The sequence below is a fragment of the Vitis vinifera genome, chromosome 5 (assembly GCF_030704535.1).
Source record: "Vitis vinifera cultivar Pinot Noir 40024 chromosome 5, ASM3070453v1".
Taxonomy (NCBI): domain Eukaryota; kingdom Viridiplantae; phylum Streptophyta; class Magnoliopsida; order Vitales; family Vitaceae; genus Vitis; species Vitis vinifera.
Window position 1 is genome coordinate 24,322,303 of NC_081809.1, and position 20,515 is coordinate 24,342,817.

General features: G+C 32.7%; 1 protein-coding gene across 3 annotated transcripts; it reads right to left on the reverse strand.

The window, feature by feature from the left end:
• Window positions 1-9,579: 9,579 nt before the first annotated feature.
• On the reverse strand, window positions 9,580-20,123 carry LOC100247353 (protein ENHANCED DISEASE RESISTANCE 2). Of its 3 annotated transcripts, none has more exons than XM_002268829.5 (3): window positions 19,870-20,123; window positions 11,118-12,079; window positions 9,580-9,839 (listed from the first exon to the last, which is right to left on the reverse strand). In XM_002268829.5, coding segments are annotated over exons 2-3 (945 nt in total). In that variant the 5' UTR covers window positions 12,062-12,079; window positions 19,870-20,123; the 3' UTR covers window positions 9,580-9,838. The 3 variants fall into 3 exon arrangements, with proteins under 3 accessions (XP_002268865.1, XP_010650599.1, XP_010650600.1); XM_010652298.3 differs by lacking the exon at window positions 9,580-9,839 and adding an exon at window positions 18,789-18,909 and having other exon boundaries at window positions 10,937-12,079; window positions 19,870-20,103; XM_010652297.3 differs by having other exon boundaries at window positions 9,580-12,079; window positions 19,870-20,102.
• Window positions 20,124-20,515: the final 392 nt, after the last annotated feature.

Below are 20,515 nucleotides of genomic sequence, written 5' to 3' on the forward strand. Positions count from 1 at the left end.
TAAAAATAATGATGATAACAAATGAGTAACTGGGTAAATACAGTAATCGGAACATTAGGAACTGAAAATTAAGTTCGGAGATAGGACACTTGAAATTTTAGATAGCTAAATTTAAAAATCGGAATTTTGAAGAATTAGACTTTAATGATTGAGATTTTTAAGAGAAATAAATGGGTAAATATGAAATAATGTTATTAATTAATCAAAACGATATGGGAACGGGTGAAAGTGAATAGTGAGATTTGTGTGATTGAAGATTAAATTGAAACTCGGGTTCCGACAAAAATGATGTTTGAACGAGTGAAAGTGAATAGTGGGATTTTGAAAATTAAGTTTGAAAGTTGAATCTTTGAATAATTGAACTTTAATTATTGGAATTTTTAGAAGAAAGAAATAAGTAAACGTGGAATTTATAATAATAATGATAACAAAAATGACATTTAAATGAATAAAAGTGAATTGTGGAATTTTTGAGTCTAAAGGTTAACTTTGGAAATCCGGTTTTGAAGAATTGAACTTTAACGATCGAAATGAATAAATAAATAAATATGGAATAACGATACTAATTAATAAAAATAATGTTTAAACAAATAAAAAGAATGAATAGTGGATTTTTTCTAATTGAAAATTAATTTAGGGCGTTGGATTTTTGAAGGATTAGACTTTGAATAAATAGGTAGGTATAAGATTATAATACTAATGAACAAGAATAATATCTAAGCGAATAAAGATGAATAATAGAATTTTTGGGATTGAGAATTTAATTCAGAAATTGGATTTTTGGAGAATTGGACCTTATATAAATAAATAGATATGCAATAAGAATCCTAAATAACAAAAATAAAATTTAGACGAATAAAGGAATGTCTATGATTGAAAAATTAAATTGGGACATGAGATTTTTGAAATATTGGACTTTAAATATCTAGATGAATATATGATAATAATTCCAATCGATGAAAATAAGACTTTAAACCAATTAATGAATCATTAAATTAAGATATGAGATTTTTGAAAGGGTTAGACTTTAAATAGCTAGATAATATGGGATAAAAACTCTAAAGGATGAAAGTGATATTTGAACTAATTATTGAAGAATTAAATTAAGACATAATTTCCTTGAAAGATTAGAGGTATAGGGATTTTATTTTAAATTAAGGCAACCAAGTGGGCTAGCTTAACATGGACTTGGGCCATGGAGATGGCTAGCATAGGAAGCAAAGGGGCCTTTCATCAGCAACTGTGGGCCTGGGCTTCAACTCAAGCCCAAACCTGTCACCAATATGGGCAAGCCCAAGGCACCAACTTAAGGTGGACTTGGTCCAGGAAGATGGCTGGCATGGGGCTCCTCACCCTCACAAATGGGCCTGGGCTCCAACTTAGGCCCACACCCATCATCAATGGGCGAGCCCAAGGTGGAAGAAGGAGAGAGGCCGCAGGTGTGGAATGAGTCGCCTGGGGTGGCACCGACATCGTCATTGGATGCCACGTCAGCGCCTGCACCTGAGCCCGCGCCAACACCAGCCAGCGCCTACCAGCGCCTGCCAGCACAAGCCAGCACAAGCCAGCGCCAGCCAGCACCAGCCAGCGCCTGCCCGCGCCAGCACCAGCACCGGCTGCACCTGAGGCCGCGATTGTGGGTGCTCTCCGGTATAAAATCTCCGACAGAATGGAGAACTATGGTATTCACCATGGTAGGGCATCGAGAACATGGGAAAACAACAAACAGAGCACAATGGGAAAGGATAAAACGAACCCATCCAAGTCATATTACATGTTTGAATCAATGGGTTTAGATAAGGGTGAGTTAAAGCAAACATGCATCCCATGGAAAAATGAAGGAGATAGCAACCAAGCATAAACCATAAACTAAACATAGAGCCAAACGATCCAGAAAAAAATATATATATATATATATATATCCAGAAAAACAGAGAGAGATTATGCTCCAATGAAGAAAACCCCAAGCATTCATAACACTCATACCTTCCCTTTCTCCTTCAGGCTGCCTCCAACCAGCTCGCTTCCCTCCTAACCTCAAAACCCTCCTGTCTCTCTCACCCATTCTCCTATCTCTCTCACCCACTCTCCTGTGTCCTCATTAGCAGGCATGGCCCCTCAAATTATGGCGATCCTTGCTCCTCTTTTTCCTCTATAGTTGGTCCCCCCCTTTTGTTTAGAAAAGAAATGCCCAGAAGAGAGAAAAAAACTCTCCCCCGGGCCCCCCTCCAATAAAAGGGGTCTACAGATTCATTATTCAATTTAATAAAAAATATAGTTATAATATTGATATAAAAAATTGACAATTACAAATATTTTTCATGAAGATTATTATTATTATTTTAAGAATGGTGTATTTAGGAAGATAAATGAGTTTTTTTTTAAGTAGGAAAAGATTAAAAAAAAAAAAAAGGAAAATGCTGCATGTTGGAAGATGAGACCTTGAAAAAAGGATAAAGAAAATGGGAATATTTAGGAACATGAGTGAGTTGTAAAGTAGAAAAGAAAAAACAAAAATTAAAAAAAAAATGTTATATTTAGTAACATAGATCAGCTTATAAAGTAAAAAATGTTAAAAAATTAAAAATAATGATAAATGAGGTGCATTCAACAAAATCTCAAATATTTTCTTTATTTTGAATTAGAGGGGAAGTGAATGAAAATATCAATGACATTGATATGAGAGGTGTTTGATGAAATTTTAAACCAATGAAGATTAAATGTATTTAACCAAAATCTTAGGGAAGGTCAATGCAATTAACCCTTAAAATCATTGGTAATGATTATTTTTTAACAACTATTTTAATGGTTTTGAGAACGATATGAAAGATGCCCTTAAATCATTTTGTTGTCTTACTCATGTAAGAAAAATATGTCCAAAAAATAATATTTTTTGAAGTTTTTTTTATGTGGAAGAAAATAAAATTGAAAAATGTGAAAAATCTATCTTTTTTCCCTAAACAATCTCTGATTTAAATGAAGTTTAAAAGAGTTGTTATGACATTCTTACATGATTTCTGTTGATTAACGCGAGTCCTTAAAATGACTATTGTACAAGACAATAGTCATGGGAGATGGTGAATCCTAATTTATAAAAACTTAACCATATAAAAGGGATTTAGAAGAAAATACTATAATTTTAAAAAATATTTATTAAAATATAACACTTTTGAAATTATTTTTGAATCTACAGTGTAGATGCACAACAAACAATCTCTCTTCAAGTAGCTTATTTTACTTAGTTGTTAGTTGGAGCTATAAAAAAAGGTGTGTTCAGATAAACTCCTCATTCAATGGTTAAATTAGCTTTTGAAGAATTTTTGACAGAATTCTGGTATGAATAAGAGTGTGTACCCTTTCACTAAGTATATGATGTGCTTTTTATCAATGTTTTAAAAATGGGATCAGACCAACATGTTCAACTGGTTTGATGATCGAACCCTGATTTGGTTTGATTGAGCTTTTGAGCCATAATGGGCTTCGGGCTGGCATTGAACCGAACAAACCGATTGTTCAACCGCCAAATTGGATAGAATTGAGACAATTCGGTTCAACTAAGAACCTAGGTTTTTGGGCCAAAATAGGCCTCAATTTCCAATGGGCCACATCTATTCACGGCCAACCCACCATGACTAGCAACCAAAAGTATTTGATGTGTTTTATCAATGTTTTAAAAATGAGACCGGATCGGTAGGTTCAACCGGTTTGTCGACTGGACCCTGGTCTTGTTCAATTGAGCTTTTGAGCCATAATGGGCTTCAAATTGGCATTGAACTGGACAAATCAATTGTTCAACCGCCAAATTGGATAGAACCGGGACGATTCGGTTCAACTAAGAATCTGGGTATTTGGGCCAAAATAGGCCTCAATTTCCAATGGGCCACACCCATTCACAACCCAACCCACTATGGCCTGCAACCAATTGAGATGAAAGCAACTGAATGAGGTGCATTTATATATGTATAGTTTATAGCCCTAGGGTTTGAACTTGGACCAAGGGATCAAGGTGAGCATCGTTGCACCAACCTACTACTAATTAGTTTGTGCCAATAGTTGTAAAAAACTAATAAAATCATCTCAAATATCTAATATTTTTTTAAACACTTCCATTTTCCATATGTAATATTGTATATGTTTTATTTAATAAACTTTAAAATATTAATATATTTATATAAAAGATAAAAAAATAAATATTATTAATTTTTAATTTTATTTATATTTATAATTTTTTAAAATTTATTTTTAATTTTAATAAAATATAAATTATATATTTATGATGTTATATGTTCGATTGTGGTTTAATCATCGGTTCGACGACTAAATCGTGAAATAGTAACTTTTTCGGTTCGTTAACCGGATACATTATGAAACCATTGATTTTTATAGTGGATGGGCATTCTGACGTTGCTTGTCCTTGTAATTGTCATTTATTGCAACTTTAATACGCAATATTGACTATTTATGTTGTACAATAATTGCCTGTCTCGTGTGAGACGCATATTGCAATTATAATCTTATTGCTCGAGTGCACGTTATTTGATGGGTTTTGACCAAGTACTAAGTTGGACGGACGATACATGCAAGTGGCATTTCCTCGCATTTGGTACTTTTTGTAACATTATTTGAAAATTATATTTTCAAAAGATAATTTTAATTCAAATATAAAAATTATCTTTTGAAAAAATAATTATAAAATTCAGTAAAAATTGTCTCTTTAAAAAATGCCACATTTTAATAAATATTTTTTAAAATTGTAATATTTTTTTTTTAAAATTCCTTATATTAGACTACTTTTCTTCCACTTAATAAACAAATGAAAAGAAGAAAACCCATTTCACTCCATTCATTCAAGGAAAAGGAAGGATAAAGCAATAATATACAAAACTTTTACTTCTATTTTTTAGGCAATCAAATAAATCAATTTTAGAAGTATGGGGGAAGTTTCCATTTAAAAGAAATCAAAGAAGAGTGAAGAAGGAGAGTCTTAAAATATCTTAAAATAATAAATCTCTCTAATAAATTATCATATTTTTAGTTTTCCATTTTTCTCTTTATTTGTTAATTTATCATTTTCTTAAAAGAAAATACTAGATATTGCACGCTATAATTAAATAAAGAATAAAAAATATAAAAAAATATGTACCATGGAAAAAAAAGCCTAGCATCATAACATTCTCTTTTTATTAAAAGAAAAAACAATTATTAAATTTTATTTTTTAATGTTTTTTTTCCTTCTAGTCCTTATTAAATTAGGTTCTTATCTTTATAATTAGCATCCTAATTATTAAATCATTCTCTCAATATCTCAAAATCTTCTATCTTATTGACATTCAATTACTTAGAATCTGTTTAGTAATTGTTTTCAAAAATAGTTTTAATAAAAAAATAAAACAAACATGTTTTATAATAAAAAAAAATGGAAAACAATTTTTTGTTCTTAAAAACATGAAACATTGTATTTTTAAAGAACATCTTTTATTTGTTTTTAGTTGAATTAAAACAAACATCTTTTAATTCAACTCTTTTCCCTCTTGATGCTATGCGTTGTTGTTGCGTCAGTCGTCCCTAAATGATCTTTTGCTTTGTGCCCAACCTCTTTTATTTTTTCTTGTAATAAGGCTTTCTACTTGCCACTTAATGCATTAATTCATATCCATATCCATATCTAGACATGTATTCCATAATTTTATGGTGCGTACCCTAGTTATTGTTTTTTGTTGTTTCTCATTTTCTTCAAATTGAAAGTATACCAAAAAATTTTTAGATTATGTTTAAGGTTTTCTTGGTATAAAAAACTCGTAAGTTAAGATCATGTTATTTGATTATATCTTGATTTACCGTATATTGGTTATTACAGGAATAATTAATACCCTGAAATTTTGGATCCTTATGAAGAGTTTTAAGGGTTTGACTATGAAAGGTTTTTTTAGTAATTGAAAAAATAAGAATCTTTTAAGTTAAATAAAAATCATGGTTGAAGCATTTTCATTACATAAAAATCGGATTACCTTCTGAGATGTTTAAGAATCTAGATTGATTATCTTTTTGATTAAATAGAACCACGAAAATGAGAACTATTATTTTTTCACAGCATGAAAGTCTTGACTTTCATTTTCAGGAAGGAAACATGAAAAAAAATAAAAAAAAATTTCAAGATTGATTGAGTTAACCCACTTGGACACCCTAACCTAACTCCAAACATAAGGGATCCTAGTGAATCTAACATTCTAATTGACTAGAATTTAACGTATCATACTATTCATATAATTATAATTTTGGTCATTGATTGAAAATTATTAACCATACCCACATAAATAGTTTAAGCATCAAATCTAAGTTACACTAAGAACTTTTATTTGGGAATTTTGGGTCAAATAGGCCTTTGATCTAACCAAAATATTAGCTTCGAGCTTATTTTTAAACTATTGTTCAAATTAATCATTTAAAAAAAAAATTTATTTATGTATTGGAACTATATTTTCAAAATATTAAAACATGTTTTTAAAAAATAATAATAAATGATCAAGGATGAGAGCGATGGAGGGTAATCACATTATCCCTTTGAAATCAAATTCAAATTCTTTAAACTCCATGATTAAATTTCTTTTTTAAAATATTTGCATTCATTTCTATTGAAGGAAACAAATACATATATATTAGATATGGATTTGAAGCTATGTATCATGAAAGTCATAATTAGAATTTGGATTAATTAATAAAAATATTTCATCTTGCTTAATTTCTAGATTTATTAATAAGGAGATTTGATCTTCCATAAATTTTATTGGTGACATGGGCCTGTAGATATAAATCTAAATCAATATGATTGATTAAGCCAAATCATATAAGAAAATTTATCCATTACACTTTCAAATAAAAAGGAAAAAGGGAAAGTTACTACATGTTTGGAAAGTATTGTCAATGGAGGTTTTTTTTTTCTTTCAATAAAAATAAATTTCTAAGCGTACATGGGATACACTTTTCTATATTTTTCTTTTTTATATGGAAAAACTTTTACAGACTTATATGGAGAAAATAATGATTTTAAAACTATTTCAAATATATATATACATGTGTGTGTGTTCTATATTGATTTTGACAAAAAAAAAAAAAAAAGAAAAGGAAATGTATCCAAATTAGCATTAACTTCACTGACCCTTTATCAAATTTTTTAATGAAAACATATTTTTTTAGAATAAATTTAAAATGTTTTCAAGTATTTTTTTTTTTATAGCATGTTCCAAAAATAATTTTATATATATTGTGAATTTTTAAATTGTATAATTTTACATAAAATAAATCAAGAAAACTATATTTTTTGTTTAAGTTCCTAAGCAAAATTTTTATTTTAAAAATAATTGAGAATGATTTTAACAATATATTCTTAATTCTTATATTCTCACATGATATATACGAGAACGTCTTTCTTTTCATAGCATAAGAGCCTTAACCTTTGGTTTACGGAAAAAATAAAAATAGAAAAATCTAAGAGAGAGGTCAATCAAGTCGGGTGCTTAAGTACCCAAACCTAACTCCAACATCAACATTCAATCACTTAATATTTTCCCATAATCTCTCCTTAAATCTTCCTTTTTCCATTCTCTTTCTCTTTAAATGACTCATGATTTCATTTGTAATCCTCTCTCAACTTCCATTCATTGTCCAACAATCTTTTTTGTTAGAAAGTCAATCTTTCTAAATCTTCCATATTAAGAATAGATGATTTGTATATGTTAGTTTTCCTGTTGTAGTTCCTGACTTATAGATGGATAGTCTAGAATATGGTAAGCTGATTCCTGACTTGTAGAGAAAGATCTCAAACCTCCTTGTATAAATACACACTTCAACATCAATAATAATTATTCAGCAAATTCTTCTTCTTTTCATTTTTCAATCAACCTCAACATGAGTTCATGCTGGTATGCATTGTTGTTGTGAAGTTCCTTAAATGATATGTATCTTTTGCTTTGTAACAAGGCTTTGTGCCCAATCTTTGTGCCACTTAGAGCATTAATGCATAAGTAAGTCTATGACATGTATTAGCCCTCCCTTTTGTACCCGTATGTGGATAGACATGCAAAATTTGAATTCATATCCAAAAACCGAATTTGAATTCATATCATATCTAACAAACATAGGAAAAATGTAAATTGTGAAGAAAGGGTCAAACCTAAAATTTCCGCTAAATACATCATGTTGATGTTTAAGTTTTTCTTGGTATGAAAAGTTGGTTAGTTAGATAAAAATCATGGATGAAGTCTTTAGAGTACATGCTATTATTTTATTCTACAATATTAAATATTGGTTATAACATTTTAATTGGCGAGAATTTAATTTATCATGCATTTCATCTTATATTAAATATGAGTTCCACTTAAGGATTTTTATTCTGAAATTTTGGAACAAAGTGACATTTGATCTAAATGATATATTAGCTTTGGGCTTATTTTTAAACTATTGTTGTTTTGTTTTGTTTTTTATTTTTTATTTTGTATTTTTAATTTATGTGAGAGTACAACCTTAAAACATGTTTACAAGGTTAGGTTAGAGAAACTCATACATATAATTGTAGGAATTTTTTCCTAGGCTCAATTTGGGATGTCACACTTATTTTTTTTTTTCATAATTATAATTTTTTATTTTTTTTATTTTTAATAAAAGAAATAGTTTGAGAAATCTTCTAGATATGAATTTTAAATTTATATTAAAATATTAAAACCGCAGTCACTAAATACCTTGGTTTCAGAGTAATTTCCTCCATTATTATGATTTTTGTTTTTTAAGAGTAAAAATCAATACAATTTTTTTACATTCAAAGTCCATGATAAAAACCTAATTCAAAAATACTAATCAAAAGTATACCTTTGAAATCAAATTCAAATTCTTTAAACTCCATGATAAATTTTCATTTTTAAAATTTTTGCAATTTTATTCCATTGAAGGAAAAAAAAAAAAAAAGAAGAAAAGAACTTTCTAGATATGAATTTGAAACTAAGTATCATGAAACTCATAATTCAAAATATTTCATCTTGCTTAATTTCTGGATTTATTAATAAGGATATTTGATCTTTCATAAATTTTATTGGTGACATGTGCCTATAGATATAAATCAAAATTTAAGGTGATTTTTGTCACCCTTTTGTGGTGATTATGACTATGATTGATTAAGCATAATTATGTGAGAAGACTTATCCATTATACTTTCAAATAAAAAGGGAAAAGGAAGCTACTATATTTTTGGGAAATATTCTCAAAGCATATCTTTGTTTTCTTTCTTTTTTTTTAAAAAAGAATAAAAAAATAATTTTTAAGCCTCCATTTGATACACTTTCCATTTTTTTATTTTTTAAAATAATAAAATAATAATAACCTTTATATAAAATAAGTCTACGTAATTAAGAAAAAGCCCACTAATGATAACCTGAATTTGAAGGTTTGATGCAACATGCACAACCCTACATATAAAAAGGAAAGTTTCTTGTTCTGCTCAGTAATGAACTGAAGCTCTTTACTCTGTTTTCATCTTCTTCTTTCTAGGTTCTTTCTCCTCTGCTATTTATAAACATTCCTTCTGAAACATAATAAAACTGCAAGTTCATCATTATATAGACAAAGAATGCACTCCAGATTTACCTAATTCCCAACAATTCTGATACCCTGTCACATGAATGATGAACAATAAAAATGACCAAGACACCCAGGACCCCAAATAGAGCATTCATCAGTTCCCTTTAACCATACAGTTTACCCCACGCCTAAAAGATTTCAGAGATGGAGGTTGAAGGTGAGATCAGAAGATTTTGATTGGCAGCAAATGGATTGTCTTCACCAGCATTCATCTGCATATATCACAATGAATTCGTAGATTGTCAGGGTGGAAAAAAGAAACTACATCTGAAAAAAGCAAAGGAGAAATGATCAAGGTCCCATTTGGGATTTTATTAAACATGGAATAACTTCCTACATATGTTAAAAATAGAGCTTTTAAGGCACAAGCTCTTCCAATAAAATCAAACATTCACCAAAGCCAATCCAAACATGGTCTAAAGTTTATATTGTCTTATATATGGCTCCGAAACAGAATTTAATGCCCAACAAACATGGGGTCTCAACTCAGAGAGATGGCATGAAATAAGCTCCAAAACTCACTCCTGCTAATGAGTGTTGAGCACTAATATACGTTCATTAAGCTTGTCACTCTACCTAACTTCTTTCTTAGGTGTAAACATAACAAACAAGAACAGGAATTTTATAGTATATAGACTAGATCCTAAGTTTTGAGCTTGCACATCAATCAAACGAATCAATTCCGAAGTACCATACAACTTGGGATTACCCATGAAACAATGGAAGTGAAGTAAAAAATGTTAAAGAAAGCAAAAATAAAGGAAATATATCTAAAAAATGTTGTAGCTTAAGCCTAGGTTTGGTTCTTGCAAAGTATTAAAGAAAGCGAAAATATGTTAACAAAATAATTTTCTTAGAATTGGATACCATACAAAGAGATAAGAGAGAAAGATACTAAAAGAGAAGGAAAACACTAGAAGATTTTCTTTTTCATTTTCCTTAAAAAAAGATAGAAAAAGCTTGTGGAAGGTCTATTTCTTAGTATTATTTTCCCTCAACTTTTTCATGAATAATCAAACAAGAGAAAAATTGTAAATTTTTCTTGCCTTTTTTTTCCTTTATATTTTTTATTCCTATTTTCTTACCCTGAAACTTTCCAGGGAAACAGACATAGTCTAAAGCTTTGCTTAGTATGAGAAGAAAAAAAAAAGGTCATGGAGTATATCAAATTGTTGGATGAGGCAGGCCCCTAGGTCCATCATTGGCGGGGAGTATTTTAAGAAAAAAAAATTACATATTATTAGGTAAATTAGGCATCCCAATCAATTTAGTTCCAGGAAGGTGGCATCCCAAAATATTTGAAGCACATTTTGGACACTCGGTAGGATCTATTAGCAACAAAGTAATGATCTACATGTGTTTTGACTAGCAGGGATTTTCACAATGCAGTCCCAGCACCAACTTCTCCATGACATGAAAAAGAGGCTAAGATCTGGATATTATTATAACATTGAATTTGAATAATAGCTAAATATGATAATAGTACTTACCATTTCTTTATGTCTTCTCCACTTTCTTCATGATCAACAATCCCATTGGCACGAGATGAACCAGAGACAGAACCACTTTCAGGAGCACCTTGAAGAAGGTTGGAGAAACCCTGCCCAATTGATTTCCATAATCTTGTAGGCAAAGAGGACTGTAAACTACCAGTGGTTTCCTCAGTTGAAGTTTCAAAAGGTCTGGCTGAAGCAGGGTTCAGCTCTGAGAATCTGACAGCTCCTAATATTCGTTCTGGAAGCTCTGATTCAGTTTGACTCTCAATGAGAAAAGCTAGATCAACGGTCAGGGTAGTGATGTAACCAAATGCCAGATGAACAATTGCACTTGCAACCATGGAAGATCCAATGTCCACATCCACTTCTATGAAGTTATCTGATACACAGTACTTACAAGTAAGGGCTCGGCCAATTATGCATATGGCCTGCTCTCCAACCGCTTTTCTTACAATCCAAGGGCCCTGCACAATGTTGGCAATCAATTTAAGTCTGGAATTTCTAAACCCATCATCACCTTTCAAGAACTGCTCCATCAAAGACCCCTCTGGAATAGGTTCCGTGGCTAGGAAATATGCAACAGCACTATAATTATCCTTGTTTGGAACCTGTAGATTGAAAGCCCAAACAAAAGGCTTATCACCCTCAGGAAACTCTTCCTCAAGAGCCTTCCTAACACGGCTGTTTGGATGGTTTAAGATCTCCCATATTTTTGTAGAACCTCTAATCCAGTCAAACCCAAGAGGCTTTAGAAGACATTCACCACCAGGAATTTTAATCCTGGTCGAAAAGTAATCAGGACCTCTTACCATGAACTTGTCTCCAGGGGGTGAAGCCCAACCATTTGGACAGTTATCTGGTTCGAGAAGTGGAACAGCTCCTTCTGCTTTCACCCTCTCTATCCACTCATGCTCATTTTTCTGATCAAGGTTAGTCATTATGCAAAAGAAAGGCACCTGTTTGGCAATAAAACATTATCAAACACTGTACCCACACATGTTGTCAAATAATCGTGGAGTGAATATGAAAGGAAAAGGATGTAAAAATGTGACTATTGAATCCCTTCTAGTATTTTGAAGTTTATTCCACAGCTTTTTGATGTTTTTAACAATCTATAACAAGGGCACCTCTTACAAGGTTAGTGTCCACAAGCAAAATAAATTGATCACTTTATAAACCACTAATGAGCTAATGGTCAGGCAATGCTAGAAATGTATACTTCACAAGAAGGAAGTTCACACACTAGAGAACTGTTTTTTCCAGAAAGTACAGCTTACTCGAGATAATTTTTTGATGAGTAAAGCAAGAGAATATTATAAATAGAAGACGCCTTCAAAGCATCCCATAGTATACTGGACATATACAATGAACACCTCAAGACGCCTCCAAAAAGGAGGGGCAACAAAAAACAACGTCCTTCTTAATACGAGCACAACCAGTCCACAAAATGTACAACAAAGGGGCGACCAGAAACTAAAAATAACTTGGACCAAGCCCAAAGATTACACAGAAAGGAAAGATTACTAAGATGATGGCTTCTCCATGAGATCCAATTTGTCAAAATCAATGATCTATTGGGAAAAATAAGTTTAAAGAGACAAACCACTTTCTTGAGTTGTGTTTACTTTCATTAACAACCTATTTTTCAGCAGCTTACTTCAATTTATATGTAGCGCAAGCTGGTCCTCTTGTTTCCGAATGTGTAACTACTCTTCAAAGTTGATTGATTGCAAACAATCATGTTGAAGATAGGAATAGACACAGAAAGAAGGCCAAGATTTTGCACTCGAGGAAATAAAGTGTGTCTATTAGCATGGCAAGATAATGACTTTATTTAATAGGCAGACAAGGAGAATTTATTAAAAATGCAACTAGAAAGAAAGAGAAGTAACCCAAGTATGCCAGATATATACAGATACCACTGAAAGCTGAGAGAGAGAAAAGAAAGGAAGGAAAAAAAGAAAACACTCCATCCACTTCCTAGACAATCAATAAAGTCTAACAGAGATCAAAAAGAAAAACCCGAATATTGAATATAAAGAACACCAAAGTCTACAAACTGCAAGCCAAAAATGAGAAGAGGATAGTTTGCCAATTACATATCCTACTTACGAATGCAACAACTTGAGAAAAAACTAAAGCCTTTTTATAAGTTGATCCATTATAAGAATTTTCCCCTAAATTATCTCTGAAAAACAGAAGATAACTTCAGCTTGGTGCCAAAAGGTATCAAACGTCCTTAGCAGAGAAAGAACCATAAACTCTCAGACCCAAGAAACTTCAATATGATTTGACAAATAAGCTATCATTTTTCACTAACCTTCACACTGACTTATCTGAGCATCCTACCGTCACCAACATAGATTGCATGTACTGAAGAAAAGCATGCACCATCCTAATTCCCTGTCATGGAAAAACCTTGTAAAACAAGGAGACCAATTACTTTAGTCGCCTGCCCCATCTCAAAGGTCCGCCACCCAGGCATTTCTAAGAGAAGCAATACCAAACAGCACCATACCATACATTGAATCAAAACTTTGTGCACCTAGCATCTGCCATAGATATGATCATACAAGCCTAGAAGGCAATCCGATCTTTTCTGATCAGTTTCCAAAGACTAATATCATACATCTCCCTCTCCCTTTCAGGCCCAACCTCCTTCCGATTTCCAACTTCCAATTTGATCCTGGATGACTCTTCTTTATAAGAAATACCACTTTGTCGTGAGCCTCCAAAACCACCTCCTGAGTAAAGCCTATATACAGTGAGACTCATAATTCCAACCCCACTCCATCCTTTCTCTATGGTAGATAATCCAGACAAGGTATGTTCTCAAGAAGACTAACCCTACCTGAAAAAATTCGGACGGCTAAAACTACATGTTAACCCTGCACCCTCACCCAGCAAACATAGAGAGAACCCCACTAAATCCCCTCCAATCTAAGAACACTACAAGGTGTACCTTCTAATATATGTAAGTCAAACCATCCATCGTTCATAAGAATTGCCACTTGAACTCTTCCAACAAACCAAACTTTTGCAGAATCTTTCTTCAATGAAATCTCAAATTGACACCAACTTGAAAGGAGCACCCAAAGGTAAACCTAAATAACTTAAAAGACAACCTTCCCATTCTACAACCTGGAATGAAAACTGATGGGATCTAGTTCTTTAATTCCCAGACCAAGGCCTCAAAGTAATAATGATCCACCTAAGGAACAACTAGTCATCATTCACATCATAAAAAAGGAGGAAGTTGTTAAACAACTGAAAAAACTTGATCCACTTCCCCACTAAGAAATCTCCTCTATTGAAACCACAATTTGCAGTTCTATAACAATAACCTAAAGCTTTCATAACTAACACAAACAGATAAGAGAAAAGAAAGGTTACCTGCCTCAAGCCATGAGAGATCCAAAAAGAGTAGATCATACATAAAATAAAGTAAATAAAAAACAACTGGATGGAGATCCATTGATCAACACAGAGAATCTGATTATATAGATACAAAACTTGATCCACTTGATTTTTTTTTATAGGAAATGATAAAGGAATATATTGATAAAAAGGAAGTACAAGAGAAGGACAAGGAATCCTCCCACCAAAGAAAAACAAAACCACAAGGAATCAAAAATAAGAAAATACAAAGTAAAAACAAGCAATCACTCTAGTTAGACCAACCCATTGGGATTACACACCGCTAACCAATCAAGTTGTAACACGGTAAGAGGAATCCCCTTAATAACCTTAGAACAAAAAGCCCAAAGAGAAGCAAGGAAAAGAATAGAATCTCAAAGATTCTCTGAATTCCTTGCTTTATCCTCAAAAATCGTTGCATTTCTTTCCCGCCACACCACCCAAATTAAAGCGATGCACGCGGCTTGCCATAAAACAATCTCTCTCTTAGAAGATCCAAAACCATTAAAATTAGTAGATAACATGTCAAAGATGCTCCTTGGGGGGACCCAATCCGTCTTTGCTAATTGAAATAATCTGTGCCACAACCCCATTGTCAAAGAGCAATGGAGAAAAAGATGATCTACTATTTCTCCATGCTTCATGCACAACTTACAAATGTCGGGACTAAGTGCTTTGTAGGGTCTTCTCAACCTGTAGCAAGTCATTAGTATTAACCTTCTTGTGAGCCACCAACCAGACAAAGGACTTGACTTTGAAGGGGACTTGAGAATTCCAGACGAACTTAGTAGGGAAAACTGGAGGCGAATCAAAGAATTGAGATAAGGCAAGAAAGAAAGATTTTATTGTAAAAAGTCTTGAATGAGATAAAGATCACGATTTCATATTTGGAACCGAAGGTGATATATGTAGACGATCAAGAGACCGCATGAGGCCTTCTAAATCTTCTATCTTAGAATCGGAAAGGTTTTGGCGAAAGTTAAAGTTCCAAGAGAATGGGCGAGTAGATCCAAGAATTGAAGAAATAGGAGTATTTTTATCTGTGACTACTCTAAGTAGTCTTGGATATTAGACCCCCAAAGCTTGGTCCCCCCACCACAAGTCTTCCCAGAACCGAATTCTATCCCCATCTCCTACCACAAACCGAGTAAACTTGGAAAACTCTTAGGAAACTTATGCAATAGCCTTCCAAGGACAACGATGTGATCCACTTGATTCATTTATGCTTAAAACCCATTTTCCCCATACTGGTAACAAGAAGCCCCAATTAGGTAGTTAATATGATCATATGCTTTCTCAATTTCCAATTTATGAACTATTTTTTTTTTTTTTTTTGATTGGCAAACACACAAAGAAGCATATAATAGCAAGGAGCCCCAAAAATAGGCTCAAAAGCATACAGGGAGTATACAAGAGACGCCCTAGGGCACAAAAAGAAGAAGAAATACAATACCAGCCCTCACCTAGCACCTAGCCAATAAAAAAAACCAAGTAAAGAGAGAGGACCTTCATTTACAACTGGTTTAGACCACACCCAAAGATTACAAACAAAAGAATTTTTCAACCTATTCATCGATAGCTCCTCATTGTCAAAGGCAATCCTATTTCTTTCCTTCCACACCGCCCAAAAGATACACGAAGGGGCTGCCTTCCACACCTTTCTGCGCTTCTTGCCCATATTAAAGCCACTCCACCCACTAAGGGTATCTCTAACCGAATAAGGCAGGACCCAAGAAACACCAAAAAGAGCAAATAATAATTCCCATAACACTCTAGCCTTGGAGCACTGAATAAGAATATGATCAATAGATTCTTCTTCCTCACAGCAAAGAAAGCATCTGTTGGCTAAACACCGGCCCCTCTTTTTGAGTTGATCCAAAGTTAACACCTTACCCCAAAAAGCTTCCCAAGCAAAGAAACCCACTTTAGTAGGCACACAAGGATTCCATATAATGTTGATAATTCCAATTTATGAACTATATTCATCTTAGAACTCCCCAATCTAGAACCAAGTGCCTTACTAGCAATGAGAGCTGCATCAAGGATATTCATCTCATTTAGAGAAAATCTATGACTCATCATCAATCACCTTTTTAATTTGCTGACCAAAATCTTAATTATAGGTCATACAAGCCCTTTGCCAAGCTTATAGGTTCAAAGTATGTCCTTAGCTTCACCTTTGTTCCAACACTTAAATTTGCATCCAAGCTCCTTTCAAATATCCACCTTGTGAAGCTTACCAAGGAAACTAATCACTTCACTATTTTTTGCGTTCCACTCCTTAAAATAATATCCAGAAAATTCTAATATTTCATTTTCCCTCCCACCAAAAACAATTTAAACCCCTAACATTAAATTTTTCTTGGTGTGGAAAATCAAAAGAAGCAATAAATTCATGATTAAGAGGTAAATATTATTGCTAAAAAAGAGAGCTAAAATTTGCTCAATTCATGTTCTATAGACACAAATGATAACAATGTTAGCCACGGTCCCTGAAAATCAAAAGAAATTATCTTAGCTACACTAATATTATACTAAAGGAACTCTTCTTATACCTCATGCCACATTTTCCTTATAACTGCAAATTACATACCACCAAAACTCCTCAATGCTAGGCCATAAACACCAATACATTATTCACATCTCCTCACCACCAGCCCTAAAACATGGGCTGATATGTTCATCTTAGCAAAGAAAAAACAGAAGCCCTTAAATCCAATACCTTTTTGGACCAAATAAACAGAACACTTTCTCAGCAACCAAACAAAGCTCGACCCAACACCCATATTCACAATTCCACAAATGATAATAAAAATGAAACTTAAATTCATTGATATTAAAATGGCTTAACCCATATAGCCAAATAACTCCCTCGAAAAAACCAAACAGTACCCACACTCATTCAAAATTCCATTAAGAAAAAGATCAAGGACATGGATATTTGGATTGCATAACCAATATAATAAAATAAAAGCAAAACTTTGGGTGAAATTGAGGTTAAATTAGAAACATGTTAGGGAAAACCTTAGGCTCGATTGGTGCGTTTTATGTAAGGGGAGTGGAGGGTCTATTGATCATCTCTTACCGCATTGTCCCATAACTTTGGGCCTTTGGCATGGTCTATTCAGATAAGTCAGGATTGATTGGATTCCACCAAAGAGTATATGCTATATGATGATCATTTCATATGGGGGTTTGGGGAGCTCTAGTAGAGGCAAGATCCTTTGGCAAATAGCTTGTTGAACTTCTCAGAGTTATCCAACTCAACTGGCTTTCGGTATGTAAATAAAAAGGGTTTGGACATCCTTGAGAGGTGTTGTGTTTGTAGTCTAAACCTTTTATATAAACTCCTTGTATAGTATAGGAGGTCAATCATATTATGATCAGTTTTTTATAATTGTGGGGAGGACTCCTCATCTTTCTCACGTTTTCATTAATATAAATATATACATCTCTTGTTTCTAATCAAAAAACAAAAGAACAAAAAAGGCTTAAACAACCCTACCAATATAGACATCTTAGCATTTAAACAGAAAAAAGAAAAGAAAACCTTAAACACAATATTACAAGCATTTACACATCTAAGTTACAACAAGCATAGGACTAATTCTCTCTCAGCAACCCAAGAAAGTTCGACTGATCCCCAAACTAATTCAAAACTCCACAAATAACAATAAAGATAAGATGAAACTAAACAGTATGCAAATGCAGTAAACAATATGATCAAATAAAAGAATTTTTTTGGTGGAATTGAAGTTAAATTATAGTCAATCTAGAGCAAAAAATGACCTGATTACCCCACCCATATATTCATCTCAGCGGCAAAAGAAAACATTTAACTTCCATAGCAGCAACTAAAAGCCCAATACCTTTCCCAGACAAACAAGCACTGCTAATACAGCCAAATTACACCAACCACAGAGGTAACTTCCTCAGAAACCAAACAGAGTTCAACCCAACACCCAAACTCATTCCAAGTTCCAAAAATAATAAGAAAAATAATATTAATCTCATTAAAACTCACATGGGTTAACCAATATGGTCAAATAAAAGCAAATTTTGATATCACTTTCTCAGAAATCAACCAGAGCTCAAAAAATACCCAAACTGATTCAAATTTCACAAATAACGATAAAAATAAGAATCAAGTCATGGATATTCAGCTGGGTCAACCACTAAAAGTAAATAAAATCAAATCCTTGGATGAAATTGAAATTCAAGGAAAAAAAATGGCTAACAGCTCCATACGTGTACTGAGAACTTAAACCCAATGCCCTTCCAACCAAACAAGCACTGAGACAATTACATAACGCCACCTACACAAATAGCTTCCTCAGTGACCAAAAACATTTTAATCCAACGCCCAAACCTATTCAAAATTCCACAAGTTATAATAATAATAACAATAAGTTTGAAATCATGAATATCCAGATGGGATAACTAATAAGATAAAAAATAAAGTCAAATTTGGACTATACTAAGATTAAATTAGGGACAAAGATGGCCTAGATAACCCTACCCCCAGATGGGATAACCAATAAGATAAAAAAAATGAAAGGAAATTTGGACTAAATTAAAATTAAATTAGGGCCACAGATGGCTAGGCAATCCTACCCCCAGATGGAATAACCAATAAGATAAAAAATGGAAGGAAATTTGGACTAATTAAAATTAAATTAGGGGAAAAATGGCCTAGATAATCCAACCCATATATTCATATTAGCACAAGGAAAAAAAAAGACAAAAGGGAACCCTTAAACCCAATAACCTTCCCAACCAAATAAACACTAGCACAGTTACATCAAATTATACAAAACACATAGAAATGGTTTCCTCAATTAAACCGAGTTCAGCTCAACACTCAAGGTCGTACAAAGTTCCGCAAATTACAATAATGACAATAACCTTGAACTCATGAGCGTTCATATGGCTTAACCAAAGTGATCAAATAAAAGCGAATTTAGATGAAATTGAAATTAAATTAGAGCCTATTAAGGCAAATAAATGCTCTAAATAGTCCAACCCAAACATTCATCTTAACAACCAAAAAGAAAAAAAGAAGACCCTTAAACCTAACAACCTTCCAGACCAAATAAGCGCCAACACAATTACATTACATTACAGCAACTACAAAGAAACGACTTTCTCGGCAACCAAACAAACCTCAACCAACAGCCAAAACTCATTCAAAATTCCGCAATTTTAAATAACAACAGCCTTAAACTCATTAGGTTTCATATGGGATAACCAAGATGATCAACCCGAAGCGAAATTCTTGTACGAAATTGAGATTAAAAATTGAAACCAATCTAGGGCAAACAAAACGTACCCGCTTTTCTCCGAGTCAGCGTGAATGAGATAGAAGGGAGAGAGACAAAGGAGAGTCGTTGCAAACCAAAAGAGAACGTAGGAGACGGAGAACGAAGCTGGAAACGACGTCGTTCTCAAGAAATGACTATATTCCTTTTTCTCTCCTTCTTCTCCTTCTTTTGTGTGTGTGTGTCAGAGAATTGGATTCGTCGATGGGCGCTTCCTAGTGGGACCCACCTTTGGCTTAAAGTGCGCACACTGTCATGAATTTAATCCAGAATTTATGCTGTTTCTTCCAATAATGTAATATATTCTAATTATATTATTTTCAAAATTAATTATTAAAAAATATTTAAAATGGTTCTTTTTTTTTGTCTTTTTTTTTTAAAATTTCAAATTTTTATTTTCATTATTATTATTATTCACTTTATTATTTATAATATCAATATAATTAGGATTAAAATAATTTTTATTAATAATATTATTACCAAAAAATGAGTATTATTAGTAAAAGAATTAAATTATTTGTATTAATACATCAAACTAACTTTTCATGGACCGACTCACAACTTAGGTTTGACAAATTAACTAACCCAACTCCTGAAAAAATGTTACCAATTCTTAATGCTTATAAGAAAAGGTTGTCAATTCATGCGATGACCATG

Bases quoted from the DNA above. Each gene is read 5' to 3' on its own strand.
- LOC100247353 (XM_010652297.3), bottom strand. From the start codon at position 12,061: ATGACTAACCTTGATCAGAAAAATGAGCATGAGTGGATAGAGAGGGTG.